Source organism: Anopheles ziemanni, chromosome 3, assembly GCF_943734765.1.
Source record: "Anopheles ziemanni chromosome 3, idAnoZiCoDA_A2_x.2, whole genome shotgun sequence".
Taxonomy (NCBI): domain Eukaryota; kingdom Metazoa; phylum Arthropoda; class Insecta; order Diptera; family Culicidae; genus Anopheles; species Anopheles ziemanni.
This window is the reverse complement of record NC_080706.1, coordinates 81,573,887-81,592,401: the sequence shown is the minus strand read 5'-3', so window position 1 is coordinate 81,592,401 and position 18,515 is coordinate 81,573,887. Positions and strand designations below refer to the sequence as shown.

General features: G+C 45.7%; 1 protein-coding gene across 1 annotated transcript in view; it reads left to right on the top strand.

The window, feature by feature from the left end:
- Positions 1-18,515, top strand: part of LOC131286231 (patronin) — a 49,660-nt gene that overhangs the window by 4,636 nt on the left and 26,509 nt on the right. Inside the window, exon 2 of the mRNA XM_058315159.1 lies at positions 18,157-18,468. Within this exon, the coding sequence (XP_058171142.1) occupies positions 18,157-18,468 (312 nt within the window). The remainder of the gene's footprint in view (positions 1-18,156; positions 18,469-18,515) is intronic.

The window sequence follows — 18,515 nt, the reverse complement described above, 5'->3', positions numbered from 1 at the left end:
CCGCCCCGGTGGTGAAAGCTATCTCCAAACCAAACGCACCCAAGACATCACTCACACGAACATCGCAACCACCCCACCCGTCCTCTTTCGGAGCCACGTTTTGCTGCACATTCACACGAAGACAGCGAAATTAAATTAAGAGGCAGAATTTTAATTTATTACCCATTGAAAAAGAAACCGAAAACCACCCCCCTTTCCTCCACCCTTCGTGGTTCGTGTTTGTTCCGGAAGGTTTCGAAACGCGGAACAGGCAACGAACGGAGATGATGAAGGGTAGATCCAACCGGGAGCAAATGCATAAGATCGCGGTAGAGAAAGAAAAAGAGAGAGCGAGAGAGTAAAATAGGGAAAGAAACTATTGGGTTGGGAATGCCGGGGATGCCAGAGGATGGTGAAGTGAACTGAGCGTGCCGGCCGGGTCCGGTTCGCTGGTCATCCGTCGAGACACGGACGAATGGATGGATGGCTGGCTGGCTGCCTTTTGGACTGGGGCGGCCGGGTGCGCTTTCTCCCGTCTCTTCTTCCCACCCCTTATCCGCCTCCCGAAGGTGTATTTCTTATCGTCCATTAACTCGGGGAATTAGGACGGAATCCTGCGCCGCTACGATTCTTCCGATGGGCGTCTTAGAGGTGACGGGCCTATCTTTTTCTTTTGCCATTTTCCACGCTGCACAAACGCGCACACATCATCAACATCATCATCGCCGCGGAAGGCCAACTTGTGTACATTGTATCAGTCGTTAATGATGAAGGAAATGGACTATTTTTGCACAAAAAATCACACCTTCACAGCTAGATAACAGCTGTATAATTTAACCATTTATTTTTCCACCGAAAAACATCTCACTTTCCCAATGGGAAATGGTTACTGTTTAAAAAGACTGGGTCTTTAAATTAACATGAAATGTTAACAAAATGTCGGTAGCTGTTATTCAACTCCTCATCTCCAAGTCTCTAGCGAGCTAACTCTTTACCATAAGCTTATCATAGTCAGCGTTTGATAATGGACCACTTGTTTAACAGGTGCTGCCACCGTAAAGCATCACTCGCTCAGCTCATTTCTTGTACGATGCGTGTTAGCGAATGTCCAAACAACAGCTTTGATTAGATGTAACTCGCTCAACATCGTACGGTATTGTTGCCGGCCATCTGAGCATCGCCCACCCCGACGATAGCACCGATGATCAGTCAAGCTTGCTTAATGCAATTCATTGCATCCCCATCGGAAGCATTACGACCACCTTGACGACGGACCACGGCAACTTATGAGATGTGATCATCAGCAGCAAACTCATCAGGCAGATTTTTTTTTATGTTGTATTTTCCTTCCTCACTTCACCAGCACGCATAAGAAGGAGTGCTCCGTCGTTTTCATGATCTCACGATGGCTACCAACCGTGTGTTCCGGTCGCTTTTGTTGACGTCATTTCGTATCTTCTCGAAGAAACTGATTGAGCCGATTCTTCGTCGCTGTCTTTGAGAAGCGTGTCTTCTTTCCATCGAGCTCTCCGTGTATTGGATTGGTTTTCTTAAACTACGATCGCTTTACTTCCGAAAGGCGTTTCGGGAATGTGTGTGAGCTATTTCGTGGAATTTTTGTTAAAATTCGGTGTTGATTTTCCGTATACTGTAGTGCCAATTTTCCTCACTACGCTATTGATAGGGTCACGCCCCTTCGAGGAAAGACCTTCAGACGTGATCATCAACAACCATCTCCCTGTGATGAGCACAATGTAACATTTAAATAAAGTGAATGTTTGTGTCCGTGTCCACGGAATGGGTGAGAGCGTTACGCACACGCAGATCTGCAGAACCGAGTGGACAGGTGAAAACGTACTTCCAACAATGCTCCGTCTCTGACCTTCACCTGTGTGCTCATGTGTCGGGAGCGTTTAATGTATTTTATTTATTTTTTTAATACTCTTTTTAAACCGCCCGTGACCCTCCGAGGGTTTCGGTCGGCGTGTTCGTCACGCGACTGACTCACGTCCAGATTTTCCTAGTTACAACGCTTCAACAACCATGTTTATCACACCTTTTTCCGCTTGTGTGTTTGCGCTTTTCCAGCGTAGGTAGCAGAACAGGTTCTGTTGGTTTTTGGGATTGCATTATATGGCCCCGTGTGAAATGCATTTCACAGGTAGTGTCGGCGGCTTTTTTTTCGGAGGCACCTGAGGTTTACCTTACCAGAGGTTCAGGAGGGGTTTTTGGGTGGATGTAACCGCCTACGGCAGTGTGGTACCTGTTTTTGGACAACACGGTGCGGCAAAGTCCTGAAAGGTGTGGTTTTTATATCCCATAATTTACTGAACATAATATCAAATTATTTAACACGATAGTTCTCCTGTACCCTGATTGCTAAATTAAAAATTACCTGCTCTTCGTGAGGTTCCAAAATTTGCCAAATAATACTCAGAGCTGTTTGAACCGGAATATACGTGATTTCAGCGTGCAGTTTTGAATTTCGCACAATCATCATTTCAACGCTGTAATGTATCCACTTCCGCCCGCAAACTGCATTAATTTTTTCTTTTAATCCAAGTGGTTTCACCAATGGAGATGTAATGCGCTATTAAACTTTGGTGTTTGAAATGTTAATGTCTGTAAAACGAAAACATACACCCTCGCTCGCCTGAAGTGCCAATGAAATTATATGTTGATTGTGCTAATCGTTTTCATATGTATCATGAGTGTATAATAATGTATTTTCTTTTAAAAATTATTTCTCTCTCCCTGCTTTCTAAGCGCGCTAAAAGCTTGATTGTATAATTTTAAGTCTTTATCACTTGGAGGCTAATGGTACCGATGTTTAAAAAACAACATATCTTTGGAGAAAGTTTTTCTACTGTAGTTGTGCACTGTTTGTGATTTGAAGACGCTACCACTAGGGCTACGGAGCCGCACTTGCTTGACCATATGTTTTCCCATGCCGGTTCGTCGTTGTACTTCAGTATTTGATTTAAATTTAATTCGCCAAACCAGGTCACGAGGTGACGTCTGTCTGGTGTTAGAGTTTGAAGGTGGTAGGTTGTACACCACCTTACAGATGGCATTGCCGCGATTTATCATCACCTATCGATCTACCTGAACCGTGCCATATGTTGCGAGCAACAACATACTGCATCCCATAGGCGGGAGTGCTGGGCTCTTCAAATACGCCCACGGTTTCGCTTCTGGCCTCATTCCCCGGAACGCCATCAACTCTTGTACTTCTCGCGCTAGCGAATGCTCCTCACGTTTTGTGGGTTAGGGGGTTGTGCAAAAATCGAGGATTGAAAATAAATAAATACCAACGCACACCACCCACACTCCACCAGCGACCACCCCCCACGTATTGAAGTAGAACGAATAGAGGGGAAGGGGTTGTTCAATACAATGCAAATAACATTTAAATATATTGAATCTTCCTCCACTCTTCCCGCGCGTAGAAAGTGCATCCCCAAAACTTTTCTCCACCCAGCATTGGTTCGCGAATTTTACCCTTTCGTTTCAACTTTCCCTTCCCGCTTCCCGGCTCGGCTGCACACTTTCCCGGACTCGGAGTGCGTGCGAACCACATTGGCAAAAAAAAAAATGTTTCCAAACTAAAAAGAAAACAGGAAAAGTACCACCAAAAATGGAGCACAAACGGGGAGGGGAATGCTGTTGTGCGAGGAGAAAATCGGACCCGTTCAAACCGTTGAGTTAGTCTAGTGCCAGCGGACGAAATTGTAGTGGCCATTTGTTTTCTTTCGCTGCTGCTTCTGTAATGTTTTGGCGGTGGAAGCCATTTTCGGCACATTTCTATTTCCGTTCCGTGCCGTCCTCATCGGTCCCAAATAATATATCGGCTCGGTGAAAGGTTCGGTGCCATGCCGGGGAATTAAAATTTGGGGATGGAGGGGATTAAAAATTGAAATACAACGACATCGGCAAACAGAAACTCCAGAAAGACAGGAAGAAAAAGGCTCGAGATGGATGATGATGATGTCACAGATGTTCTACCGGCACACTGGTATTGATTTTCACTACAAGAAATCATCATTAATTCGCAGCAACACCAGCTTACGTCACACTAAATTTAGCCACGATTCACGATCGTCGTTTACTTCGGCTTGTTTCGTCGCGGTTTTGTCCTTTTTGTTTTTCTTAGTGTTTTGCTATAAGAACATGCGGTTTTGTTTCTTTATTTCCTGGCGCCGGAGTTTCCTTTTTTTCAGTGTTTTGGAAACGATCTGTGCTGGCTGGTTTTTATTGTTTTGGATTTAAATTCTTCCAACCGCCAGTCGTTAACCGGTGTAGCTTTCTATGTTTTATTTGTTAGAATTATCGTGTATAAATAACACATCGAAATGCCGATCGAGTGATCTCACAGGAAACCCTTGGCAAGGACCGGTTCACACTTCCCATCGAGGACATGGGAAACGGAAAGGCAAACGATCTGTGAAAAACCGAATGTTTGCGCGATCGCACAGTTCGATCGATGATCAAAACGATGCTGTGTGGAAGTAGGTGCTAATGGAATGTGGTTCAAAGTTCGCTGGAAACGGTGCGGTACTTCAGAGGGTTCGTACAAGATTTGATTCGTGCGCGTTTTCGTTTCCCCATCGAATTTAATTCAAGTTAAAAATAATATTTATATCAGGATGTTTACTAAACGGTATGAGTTGTTTTAGACGATGCACTGCCGTTTCTAGGAAAACATTAACTCACGCATCGATTAGAAATATACAGATGTTCTACTTCATGTTGCGTTGCTCGTGAACGATAGAAACGCCTTTCAGCATAATCGCCTCAGTAATGTTTACCTCTCGTGACAAGAAACATTGACCCTGAATAGCGTTCGCGGTGAGCCTATCAACGTCTTGTAATCGAATGTGGGTTACGTATCGATTTAACAGTAAAAAAGGGAACAACGACCCTGCTGTGCGCAGTAAATCACAGTGTAAAACAAGTCGCATAATCAACTAGCATTTCTAAACCTGTTCCTAACATTCTAAAACGAATTGTCTGATACATAAAATTTTCATTTATTATATTTGTAATTTGCGGCTAGACTATTGTTTGTGTTGTATTTTTTACTTTATTCTTAATGGCATGTCTGCACCTCGTATTTTTTTTTTCTTAAATTGTTGATCGATCGTATGCTGCTCGCTGGGAAGTTAAACGCGACCCAGCATAATCACACCAGAGCATGCAACTGCAGACAAAACACATTCTTGAGCGTGTCGAGGCAACCACTCCCAGCGGAAGGAAATACGGCTACCCCCGTTCCCATCAGGTCTGTCCTTCCGCAGTATGTGTGTTTTTTTTTCGACAGCCCTAAATTTTTGGTGATGTACAGGAAAAACGATTTTCCCATTACTTTTAATGCCATATACAAGCACACAGAGACGTGAAGTTGATTAAATTGGTTTGGGAGTGAAGCTTTTTTGTTGTTGGACGCCAGGATGACTGTCATGTTCTCAAAAACAAAAGCAACTAGCTGTTGGGGCTAGACAAGCAGGGATTATTTTTTAATCAACCAGACATTCAGCTAGTCATGCTTTGCTGGTTGGTCGTTTAAATAATTAATATAATGCATCATTGGTGTTGCGGTTAGACGAGAGCTGGGTAAGTTTATGCTTGAATGGTAGAATTCTCTTCTTTATCATCTAATTTATTTTATTTTTCCTGATATTCCTAACTTATTGCATTTATGAATTCTTTTTTTTAAATTATTTTTGCCGTATTTTCGTTTTGTCAAACAGTGAGTTATTTTTATCATATTCGAATTAAACCATCTAAAAACGACACCGAACGCTTGGCTGTCTGTCATCCCGACGTTGGAATAGCGTGCGTTGTCATGTGGTTGTCCACATGTTTGGGCCTTCCTGTAAGCATTCGTCAACGCCAACCAGAAATGACTTCATTCATTGATAAATATTTAACACCACCCACCTCCCACCAGGCTTTCTTACCTCCTCGCACAGGGTGCGCTGATTTTTGTTTCCCCTCTCTTTGTCCCGTGTCGATTTTTGACAATCTCGCGCGCTGAAGTCGTTATTTGTCATCTGTCACTGGAAGCGAAGGGGGGTAGCGTCGCGGGCCTTAGAGGTCAAACACGAGACGGCAATGAGGACATTAGGCATGCGGGGTAAAGCAGGTTCACCCACGCCATTTGATGTCATTGATGTGCGAGGAGCGGCGAGTGTTAGGTTATTTACCTGCGCTCAAGGGAGAGGACTACCTCTACTACCATTACTGCTACAACCCCAACGAAGTGCCGATGGACAAGCTTTCAGTGAAACCAAAGGCGCCTCCGCGGCCTGGTTCCGAATCGGATCGTTTCGTAGGAGTACGATCCGAGGTTATTAGTAGCGATACTCGGCGTCTGCAGCCAACTGTACAGTGTAGGACGGCTTCAGTAGGCCTCGCCGTTGTCGACTTCAAAGAGGAATAAAAACACAAACTTCTCATTAAAAATGTAAACCACTCACCAGGCACCGTGTGTAGGTTGGAAAGTTTTGGTATGATCCAGTAAAAGCTGGTCGTACGACGAAGATCACCGGCGCAGAGTATATATCGGGAGTTAGATGATGTTAGCTTTTTGGCTATCTCTGATGACTAAGGTTGGGTTGGGTAGTGGAAGCCTTTGTCGTCGGTTTATCAACAAACCTTTTTTAAATTGCGACACCCGAGGCGTCCGGTGGACTGGAGGCTGTAGAAAGGATTCTTAAAATAAGTGGCTTGTTTTAGGAAAATCTACCACATTTCAGAGGAAATGGACGGATGCAACAGGAACAGCTATTCTTGCTAATTGACACCAGGGTTTCTTATTTCGCTCCGAGCTCCTCCGTTAGACGATCTCGCAGCAGCAGATCCAATTCCGTATGGCGAACGAACATGACGGATGATGGCGTACGTGCCTAATGTCCCGGCCACGGATTAACCGTTTTTAATCTCGCCGCAAAAGTTCTATTTCTACGATGCCAACAGTGCTAACAAGCATGTTTGTCCAGTTCCAAACGGTTGTACTTATTTATGCTTCGAATTATCCTACATGTGTGTTTTTCTCTCTTCTCCGCCTTAATTCTTGCACCGCCAAGACATTCGACTTTAATTACCGATTGTGGAACCACGCGCCTTCGCCCGGTTGGTTCAAGCCGAAGACAACGGCAGAACGTAACGAGACACTCCCCGCCCGGTTCCAGCGGGCAAATTCCTCCACCAACACACGCCACTGCTGCGTACACACAAATCATTAGTTGTGTGTGGAAACGGGGGTAATCATGCCTCCCAACCATAACTGTAACATATTCGTCCCTGCCTCCCGGTCAAAAGGCGGCGGCTGGAGAGGAAGAAACAGAAGGGTTAACGAAGGCAACCAGCAGCAGCAGCATCGTTAGGGGTCTTAAGATCCGGTTGCATTTCCTTCGCGTAGCATAAACAAACCGAAACCGAAACGAACCGAACGGACGCGGAATCGGGATGGCGGAGGAGAGAGAGAGAATAGGAGGAGACTTAAGAAAAAAATGTTGCTATCGAGAGAAGGCAACGAAAAATAGAAACATCAATGCACTGGTGAATGGTGGAAGCGCCGCCCCAATCCACCCTTGGCGTTTGCTTCCCTCTGCTGCAAACCCTTCGTGCGCTTAGTAGGCAATTATTTTTCGCTGCACTTGAAGCGAAGGGGAAGAGTGCACAATACTACAAGCCTTGGGGCGGAGGAGACTAGGCACAAGTCAGAAAAGACGGCCTTCGACTTTCCGCCGGGGGGCGCTGGTGGGGTCCATATTGGCAAGCAGACGAACGAAGAAATGCCTTCGTCAGCAAAAGTGAGGCCAGATGAAAATGGTTCGTGGTAGAAACCGCTTCCAATTCAATCCAATCGTCTTCGTCATCGTCATCTTCTTGTGCCGCATGCTACTTTTTCCCGCTGGGTGGGTGAACCCGATCTTCGCCGATTTGCCCGCCCAACCTCCTCATTTCCGCCACTTTCTTCGAATCCCAATTGATCCCCATTATGTGGAACCAAAATGATAATCTTTTATGAAAACAATCGAATCTGTTTGGTCTACCTACCGTGATCGATGATCGAGAAAGATGAATTATTTTCAAGAAATTAACCTCACTTTGCCCTTGCCAACCGCGTTTCAGAGGAGCAAAGCACTTCCTTCTCGAATAGACAAGACCATTTTCTGACAATAATTTTCCCTCCTCCGTCACGGTTAACCGAAGATATTGCTTCTTGCGTTTTCCTTCGGAGTGTTATGTAATCCTATTTTGTGACGAAACCCAAAAAGGGAGAAAATGCACCCTCCGCCTCCAAAAATAAAAAGCCCAACGCCGGCGTGAAAAATTACACATCAAAACGAAATCACACAAATGGATGCGATGACGTTATGGATGATCTTGTTACAGGCGTTTGTGATTGTGGCGGCTCGTGATCGCTTCTATCTCATGCCGCCCGATACTCACCAATTACGTCAACTCCGGAATTGGCTGGAAAACGCGATGGAGGATGGGCGGTAAACAGCGTTAATTATATTCGCTTTTTATACACTCGGTTGGTTCCAATCAAAATTGTTTACGTGCGTGTGTCGTGTTTGCTGCTGCGAGTCAATTCGGCGGGGGATAAAGAATGTGTATGTATTTTTCCATATCCATTACTTGGGACTATTTTCGTGAAGTTTCAAATTTGAACCGACCAACGAATGGACATATCTTCACAAAAAAGAATGCCGCATTTATCGGTTTTGGTAAAATTATCATCAATTTATTTGCTTAGTTTTACTTCGTCTTCGTCTTTGGCGATACTGTGCGACTCTTTGTATTACGCCACCTTCTCTTGTTTGGTGAGCTAAGAATATCTCCATTTTCTACTGATGAGAACAGTCCAAATGGACCTGTGTTACCACTTTCAGCAGGGAAGCAGGAGACCGTCAAAGAATTTCCTAAACTGCACTAGTCACGCGGACCTGAGGTCTTTTGCGGACCTCGGACTGGCTTGAATTAGCTAACACCGCCCGGTGAAATGGCCCCTATCGCAGCTGCTGCGTCTCACATATATTGTCTCGAAAATGTACCATAAATGGCCGAGATGAGGCAACACGTAACTACCAGCGTGTTGCGCAGAAGAAAAACCGCCGGAGGACGGGAGAGAAGAAAACAAAAATGCCGGCTGTGTATGCACTTTCTGCAACGATGCACAGGCGGTTGGAAAAGAAGGTAGCTTACATGATGACGATGGCATGCATAGGAAATATGAAGAAACACACCTTCGGCTTTCTTCATCGCCATATCGAGGTAATGATTGTTCATCTTTGAAGAGAGGTATTAGAAATTGGCTCAGAAATTCTTACAGAGGTCAATTGCCAAACAGATATTGCTTGAAGTAAAATATGTTTAGTAAAAATGCTGTTGAATAGAAAAATCCCTTTCTTTCAACATATAATGGTAGGAGTGTAAAGAATTAGGTTTTGAAAACTTCTTACACACCAGATTTGCTAAAAAAAAGATCATCCCTTGCGGTTAGGTTGTCCGTTTCGTCTCACTTCAGTTAGTTTAAAATTCATTTTACTCTTCTTCAACCAACGGCGATACTATTCCGGCGAAGTGTTATGGAACGACCGTGTGGTTTATGTTGCGGTTCAGCTAACATGCAACCCGTGGGGATCTCCGCCTCGTCTTACCATGGCGTTGACACCACGACCGTGTACCCCCAGTGCCAGTCACCTCTAGTTAAAGCGGACAACCGTATAACGATCGGCATAAAAGTCGCTGAGTAGCTGCGGTATGATTTGACCCGACACTGACGGGGACACTCGGAGATCCGGTAGCATGTTGCGGTGACCCACGTCCGTTCTTTTATGTCAAACTTTTGACCTGCACGGTATGCGGCTGTGGCGCCGTTAAAGACCCCACTTAAGGCTAAACCGAGGGTTATAGAGCTTTGTGCTAACGAGGCTACAAACAACATCAATGGTTTTGGAAGAACAGTTAATATCTTAGGACTCCGTAATTCCAATAAATCAGAAACATTTTAGCTGAAGAAATCTCTTCATTTGTTGTTGATCGTTGCATAACAAGGAGAATATGTTGGAGGTGTCAGAAAACCAATCCCAAATGGTTGTTGAAGTTTTCCCAGCAACGCCCAGATTCACGCCTTTTGGAACCATCTCACAGGGAGAGTAAACTTTCGATCGAGGAGCAGAAGAAAAAGGTAACATGCTGATGGTGTTTATTTTCTTGTCCGGTTTCCCGCGAACTTCACCCTTCCCGTTTCTGCGCGTACAGGAAATAGTGCCAGCCTGGAGTAGCGGAGTTCCAGCGGAGCAAAACAACACACCAACCGCCCCGAAGAAAGTCGTTCGTAGTGTGCAACCCCCGGTGTCGTTTATCACCCGGTTCGCCCGGCCGTCTGATAGACGTCTCTACGTCTGGGAGGGTAGGATTTCCATCCCCGGAGCTGCCCGGAGTTGCGCTTGCCAGTCGCGAACCGCCGTTCACTTTCTCTGGCGCACGGCGAATTGCCTCCTAAGGCCGCTCTGGAGCGCTTTCCGCCGTAACTCTTGGACAGCGCGTCGTTTAGTTGATTTGCCTACACGCTGCCTCCCTCTGTCGCAACGCGGGCAACGCGCGGGGATGGTTGTGTGAGAGCTCTTTAGCTTCGGTTCCAGCCTCGAGAGGTCACGGAGTGTGAGAAAGTACCGCGCACAAGAATGTCGGAAGCGTGTAGCTTTTAGCTTGTGGATTGATACTTTCTCCTTTAAAAACCACGTTGAAGACCATAGACGTACCTCTCGGGGAGCTCCACCAGGCGCACGGTTTAACACGCTCGAGCGGACATCAGGTGTCGTAATAGTAGGTTCAACGTCGGTGTGTCTCCGGATGTGCTAGTAGTCACGACTCTATTATCTACGCTGCAGAACGTACTCTCTCAATTTCTTCTTACTATCAACACGATGGCAACACTTGATCAACCGGAAAAAAGAAGCCCTCACCGGAGATGCAAGGATCTTGGTGTAATACTTTTCCTGCCCGCCGCACCTACTCGAGCACTCAATCACCTCAGTCTGCTCTTTGACCTGGCCTTTGAGCCTCTAACCCAACCGCACCCCGGGTACTCGTGAGTCACGAATCGATTCGGGTCAGTAATTTACACCTTTCTTTATGCCCCGAGAAAATTATCTTCTGTTCCACCTGCACAACCACCGCTGGGTGGTCTTTGGATGATTTTATCACTTCGCGCTATCAACATTCTTTCCCTTTTGAAGCTAGATACAATTTCTTGTCAAAGTTTTCGCTACCCACAATCCTAACCTTGGTACTTTCAACAATACTCCAATTTATGCCAACTCCAATTACTAAAACTACTGGCAACGGGCAACTGAATCAGAACATCCAAAGACACTGACACGATTACGTCATGCCTTTGACACTACCCACCGGTGGTTTATGTGCATACATTACGAGCACCTAAGCTGGTTAGGACACGGAAAGTAGACATTAGGAAGCGGTGACAGCAAGGTGTCATATTTCGTGTAGGTAGTCCCTGTTTCTGACTGGCCACTCCAGAGCGTCGGTAGGCGTAGGAACGCATTTTGTGGAAATACCTCCAACTTGTTGGATATTCACATATAGGAGGCATATTCTTCACGTATTCGTTTACTGTACGCTCTGCGAAGCATGCGGAATGTCTTTCATCCAGCATGTGATAGGGTTTTGATGAACTGTGTTCAAATTTTACCCTTTATCAGAACTTACAAGGGCAAGTTGTCAGTTTTTTTTTCTGTAAATCTTATCCCTATTACGTCGTTAACAAAGTTGCAAAATAAAATTCCACTAGACGTTCTAGACAAGTCAGCAGCTACTCTACCGATCCAACAAAGTTATTAAATCGGTTGTCCAAAATAGAGTCTGAATCGATAACGAACGGTGGTTAGGACTAGAGTCGGGCGCGTCTTATGCAATTCAGATTCCCCGAACGGCTCTAAGGGGCTAATGTTTACACCCCGCCAACTCATGTCCATGTTCCTCCCAGCTTTTTCTCCACAAACCCACCGCACAACCGGAAACTTGACGCGCATGCATGGCACGAGCTTCGCCGGGGTTGTTGGCTGGTTGTGTGGTACTTTGCCAAAGCCCCGGAACTCACGATCGGCCGCACGTCCGGTAGAGCAACAGTGCTCGCAACGCTTCGATCGATTGTGGTTTTCGTCCCGCAAACATCTTCGACTGTGTCGTCCAGTCCATTGCGCCTTCGACGGAGGAAGAAGGGAAAAAAACACACGCGAGATGGTTGAATGATTGGTCGTTTTGTCCGGAGTTGAAGTGGAGTTTGTTGGTGGTGGTGGTGGTGGTGTGGTGTGCAAAAATCGCAATCGGAACGGAAATTATCATACCAGACAGCTAGCAAATGGTAGAGGGCACACGACCGACTCCACTCCGGTTTGTTGTGCAGATAGGAACCGCGAATGGCTGCAAGTAGTCGCCTTTTTTACTTCCTCTCTCTCTCTCCGCTTTGCTGCACTTCTGGTGAACTGATTGATCGGTTTGATTGCCACTAGTAGTAGTATTCGATCGGGCGATCGGGCGATTTATGGGGTGGGGTGGGATGATCGATTTTCTCTAAACCTTTTTCCTTACCGGAGAGAGGGGGATACTTTCTTCAGCCACGTCGTCGTAAGGGTTTGGTAAACGGGAAGGGTCGGCCCGTGGTCCCTTTCATGATCGGCTCGAGTCGCGTATCGAAATCAATCATCATTGTACAATTAATTAATAACAGCTAATCGTTCAATTAGTGCATCGTTTCTCCCCCGTTCTGCACCACACACCCCTTGCGTGGATGAAACCTAATCCCGTGCAGGTATTGCATTTGAAATATTTCCCTGACAGCTGTCAAACATCGTTGGCGTTATGGTTGCGCCCAAGTTCTTGGTGATCTTTAGGAAATCGTTTGTATGTCGCAGCAGCGAACGGATGAAAAGGAATATTTCCCATAAATTATACGATTATCATTTTGGTTGGTTTGTATTCGAAACACGGATATTTTGGTATTTTTTTAAATGGTTAGAAGGGTAGGGTTGCAGGAAGATCTTAACGCTACATATTTCAAACATTTCGATCGTCGTAGCAAAGAAAGACATATTGTGGAATGTGTTTCTGGATCATTAATCTTTGAAATGCACCCATTGGAAATTTCTGCGAGTGATCCTTGAATTTGTTTCAGTAATCGTCCAACTTTTCCTTGACATTCTCAAAGAGCTGAAGACTCATGAGATTCATATATCTCGAAACATATGTGAATCGCTTCTCGTAGTTCATAGCTAGATTAAAATACATCTATTTATTAGGTGCATGATTTAGTGTCATAAATATAAACCAAATATAAACAAGAACGCATTATTGAAAAATTCAAAATGCGTTACAAACGACGAGTATTGGTCCAAGTCAACAGCAATGACATATCGTTGGTTCGTAAAATAATTTTATGTAACAATACAAAATGGTTGAGTTCAGGTTTCACTTCCTCCACCAAGCTGTTGGTAGAATGTTGTATCATATTTCGTCTAACGTGTAAATTACCCTGGTCGGTCCAGATGTGAACCACCTACAGTGCGAGCCGCCCAAAAATGACGCCCAAGCATATTTTTTGTTATATTTTTTTCAAACTTTTCATTTCCTGGAGGACGTATCGTGTGCGTCGTAACCGCCACACAAATATACTGGCATGATGTAAATGCTAATAAGATTTTTTTTTGTGTTCACTAACAAGAAGTGAATGGCGAAGTGGGTGCTCTTGACATTGTAAAATTAGCCCCGGTGTGTGTGTGTCCCACCTAACACGCCCTGATATTGACACTTGCTGGAAGGTGAAGGTTTGCAGTTTGTTGGCAAGTCTTCGAGGGAGGGTTGTTATACAACACAAGCGGATACGGAGAAATAACTGCTTCGAAAGTTGACTGTAGATTTGAGGTTTTCGAGGCACTATAAAATGTATTTAATCGAAGAGGAATAACCAGAGCTATTCTGGTGAATATTTTACTCAGGTTTATCTCATGAGAAATCATTCTTCTCATCTACCTACTAATCCATCCGAGAGGCCTTTTCGATTTATCTTCTCGCTCGATTAGCGGGACAGTTATTGCCATCGTGGTCATTTTTTCCATTTTTCTCCAACGAAACACATTCACACAAATCCCAACCCAGCTTCAGATATAAATTATGAGGCTCAGCTTCTTCGTTGTCGTCGATTTGATTTTCCCCGAAGACGTTGAAGAAAGATGACACGTGACGGGCGACAGGTATAAATGTTTTCACCGCAGTTTGCCATCGTGTGTCGCATGTCGGAGCAGAGAAGTTTGACACGAGAAGCAGCCCGATGCTGTGCGACGGTGGTATACTTGGCTGGGGTCGGCAGCTCGGCATGATCAGTTCCGGCAGCTAAGACAAATAAACAATGGGTGCATTTACATGTCCCAATGCAAGCAACACAGGCTGGGGCGTGAGTCACTGTGGAAGACCGAGATGAAGGTGTCTATTATGGCTGAAACACCCCTCATCATCATCATCATGGTGGTGTGCTGTAGATCAGCGCACACCGAACATCTGCACTTTTCGATACATTTTTTTTCTCCCGGTGAACAGCAGAGGCCACTCATCTCAGCATGATCTCTGCCTACAGCTCTGTGGTGCACCTGGGATCTGATACGAACGTGATTGCCCGATTCAAAAGATGGGAGCACCTGAAACCGCGGATGACTGGTGTGCATCTCGCCTCATATACCGGCAATGCGATTCGTGCGTGGCTTCAGCTCGTTAATGAGCGTTGGATCGGTTTCGTTCCAAACATAAACTATGCCCCTACCTACCGACGTCTTCATCTCCCCCTTTTGCTTGCAGGTCGTGCACCAGCTACACGGTACAGTTACTTTCCTGCGTTGTGATGCATCTTTCGATTCTTGTTTTGCTTCTCTTTCCCCCCTCCACTGCTAATCGCGATCCCTCATCGCCGGCTGGTATTTGGGAGGAAAGTTTATTTTTAAAACAGTCGAACGCGAATCCCCCCTTTCCTCCCCAGAAGCGCTCCCAGGAGGTTCCAGACGGAATAGGAGCGACCGAGAATTGACACCGCCGAGTGGAGGGGATTGCAGAAGCTACGGGAGAAGTGGTGCGCTGCTTAAGAGGATGCACAATTAATGCGTGCACAGGGATGCACACACCTCACCCTGGTTCTTATTTTTACTTTTTGCATCATTTTATTACGTAACAAACTACGGTTGGATAGGCAAAGTTCGATAGACGTTACATTGAAAGTTGATCTGTTTATTGATATTACGATTAAAGCTGATCTTCCAATAGTCTTCCAACAATGACTACTCTCAAGAGGTCCCATTTTTGAAGATTAGAAATGATCCCCAATGCGCGACGACAGTCAACCTTGGGGTAACACCATGAAGAGACATCTAACAAGCGAAAACATCATTTCACGTCGTGTCACTTCCGTTCATTTTTCCGGTGGAACTTTGTTGTATAAAAAATCATGCTGTATTTTTCTGTGGCGAACAAACGAAAACATTACAAACTCGATTAATTCCGTTCAGCAAGTAAACACGCCGCCAAAGGACTTGCTGGGCCAACAAAACGAACGTGACTACTGCACAGAACTGCGTCGGTTACATATCGGATGTATACGACGTTTCCTGTTTTCGTAATGCAACGCCAAAAGAAAACGAGCCAATGGTGTTTCTTTTCCCGGCCCATTCTCGAGATTAGAAGAAAGACATAAGTTCCTGCTTCGTGTTGGCGAGTAGATTTACCCTCTTCGACTCGAGCGCAAAAAGATCTTAAAATGGACCTAATGAAAACTAGGTCATACAATGTACGGTTTTTGATTAAAAAAAAAATCGTTCGCGAAAATGGCGCAACACACACACAGTCGCAACTTTTCGGTGCAACCCTCGCGCATTCCCTGCGGGGCTCAAAAGTGGTCCACGGAAAAGAAAACCCAATGCCACTCCAGCTCGTTTCCAGCTTTTTCCCCAAAGGGCAGTTCGGCTGCAGCAATCACGAATCACTGGGCGCCTGAGTTGGCTTTTCTCTTTCGGTTGAATTTCCACGTAATTAAATTTGAAAAATATACAATCTACTATGGAGAGGTGGTAGCTCGAGGGGAAAGCGGGGTGGAGGGGGACTATCTGACACCCGTTTAAAATCTTTTTATGCTTCTTTAATGAAACAACGCCCACTTTCGCCATCCAACTGCATACGTGCGAGGCTCAGGTGGAGTATAAAGTGGCGTTAAATTCATCCTCAGATCTCCGATCGATAGAAATGGAAAACGAGAGAGAGAGAGCCTTCGGGGGGGAAACGTGTGGGGTGTAGCATTGAATTATCGATTTATTTCGACCGACGAAACGACCCCCAAAGCAGCTGCCCAGTTTGTTGAAGTCTTGCTGCAACTGACCTAACGAATTGGCATCAGCTGCTGGTGTATGCAGATTTGAAAACTTTAACCGGTGGAAAATACCTCGCTGCTACTCCATTGGAAAAGGTGGGTGGGAAAGCTTCACCAACCAGCTGTTCAACGCCCCGAGCCGGGAGTTGGCCTACAAATCCCTTTCGTGTGCAGTAAACTCATGTAATCGCGCCATTTCGGTGGGCAAGATTCACTCCTACGTCTGTTTTAGACGGTGCAGCTAATTGGAAAAGTTTTTCTGGTGGGAAAAGATTACGACGTCGTAAACCTGGATTGAGCCTAAGATACGGAGCTGCCACCAGTGTAGTGGATGGACCGCACTGTAAATCGGTTTAGTTCGATTAGATTTTCGGGGGAAATAAATTAGAGCAATCCATTGCCTAACATCATTCGTTCATTGCTAGTTCTCACCTTCGGCTACTGTTCGTCCACGCAGATGACGGTGCCAATTTTTGCCAAACACTCCGACATCGATTGTTGTTACGCTTCGGAACACATTCTCGCATAAAATAAACCCCAACATTACACGCCATTGAGGGAGAGCTGAAGGCGCAAAAGGTGTTTATATTTAAGCCGCCGCCATGATTAATGCTGCATATTCATGCAGTCCACAACCGACTATCGGAAGGTAAACAAACTCTCCTTATCCGCTTTACCGACACCAACGGGAGTTTGTCCCGTTCGCAACGGATCGTTCAACTTTAACCCCAACGAACCGCGCTTGACTTTGGCTTGCGAAGGCAAAGGTGAGCGTTTGGGGTTTTTCTTACTTTTCCCCTGCTAGTAGGACACGGTACGACGTTAGTAAGCACGTACTTTCAGTGGCACGGTGCGTGGGTTTGATTCGAAAACCGGTCCATAATTATGCCAATGAACGCCCTAAAACACGCACGACGTAAAGCGAGGTGTTTTCTCCCTGTTTTTCTTCTTTTTTTTTGCTGAAACGTCAAGTTCTTTGGGTGCCCTCTTCAGGGTTCAAAGGGTAAGAAATTCCGGAACTTGCTTTGACGGGAACTTGTCCCGTTTTTCGTCGTGCCCTCAAGGCTGCCAAAAGGAACGCCCTTTTCGTTAGTCTGTGCCTATCCAAAACGACATTTAAATCGGGTGGCTATTGTGGGACCTGGGGCGGGAAACAATAAAACGAAGTACTTTATGACCTTGTGTGATGATGGGGCCAGCGTTGACATACATACGAGCATCGTTCGGGAAGAAACCAAGGGCTCACCCATTCCTTGCTAAGTATGTGAACACTGGCTTGCCATTTTCTTACTCGCCAGAATGGAAGGTATGCGTAGCCTTGTCACACTTTTCCCCAACAGCCATCGTTCACCAGTCATCTCATGGCTGTTGACAGACGTTGACAATATTGTAGCCGAGGAACCTTGTTGAAGTTGCTACGCTCTCTCCTGCGCGAAGAAACCTCCAAGTGTTCGCGTAACAATGGACAGATTAATCTGTTGACGCCCTTCTCCCCCAATGTGCCATGCAATGCTGATTGCATCTCCTGCAGTGGCTTGGGTCTTGAAGCGATGAAATAACTTTGCAGATTTCGTTATGTCACAGTGGGAAACCGTTTATCAAAATAATAGACAATGGATCAGTGCCCAGAGCCCAACGTCGCGCTATGAGAAAATGCAAATCCGGCGGACAAAAACAAAAGCGCAGAAAACACATAACTAATACCTTCATTATACCTTTCCAACTTTCTTCGACAGGCCAAACAGAAATCCTCAGTCAGATGGTTGCTCTCGAAAGCGTACAACAATCGTGTGCCAGATATTCTGAAGGATCCGTTCTACCGGGACCACGAAGGCCAGGACCATCTGAAGCCCCAGATCGTGGTCGGGCTGGGGAACGCGTCGATCTACTGTCAGGTGCTGAGCAACATCTACTCGGACCCGAACTACCAGAGCCTGAACCACTGGTCGATCCTGCAGACGCTGTCCCGCAAGGGCGTACCGCTGAACGAGTCCTCCGATCAGCCGCTCACGGAGACGGTGCTGATTCAGACGAATCCTCTTAGAATTGTGAGTTCGCTTGAAAACCGAAAGCTAAAAATTGTATTCTAACGCTT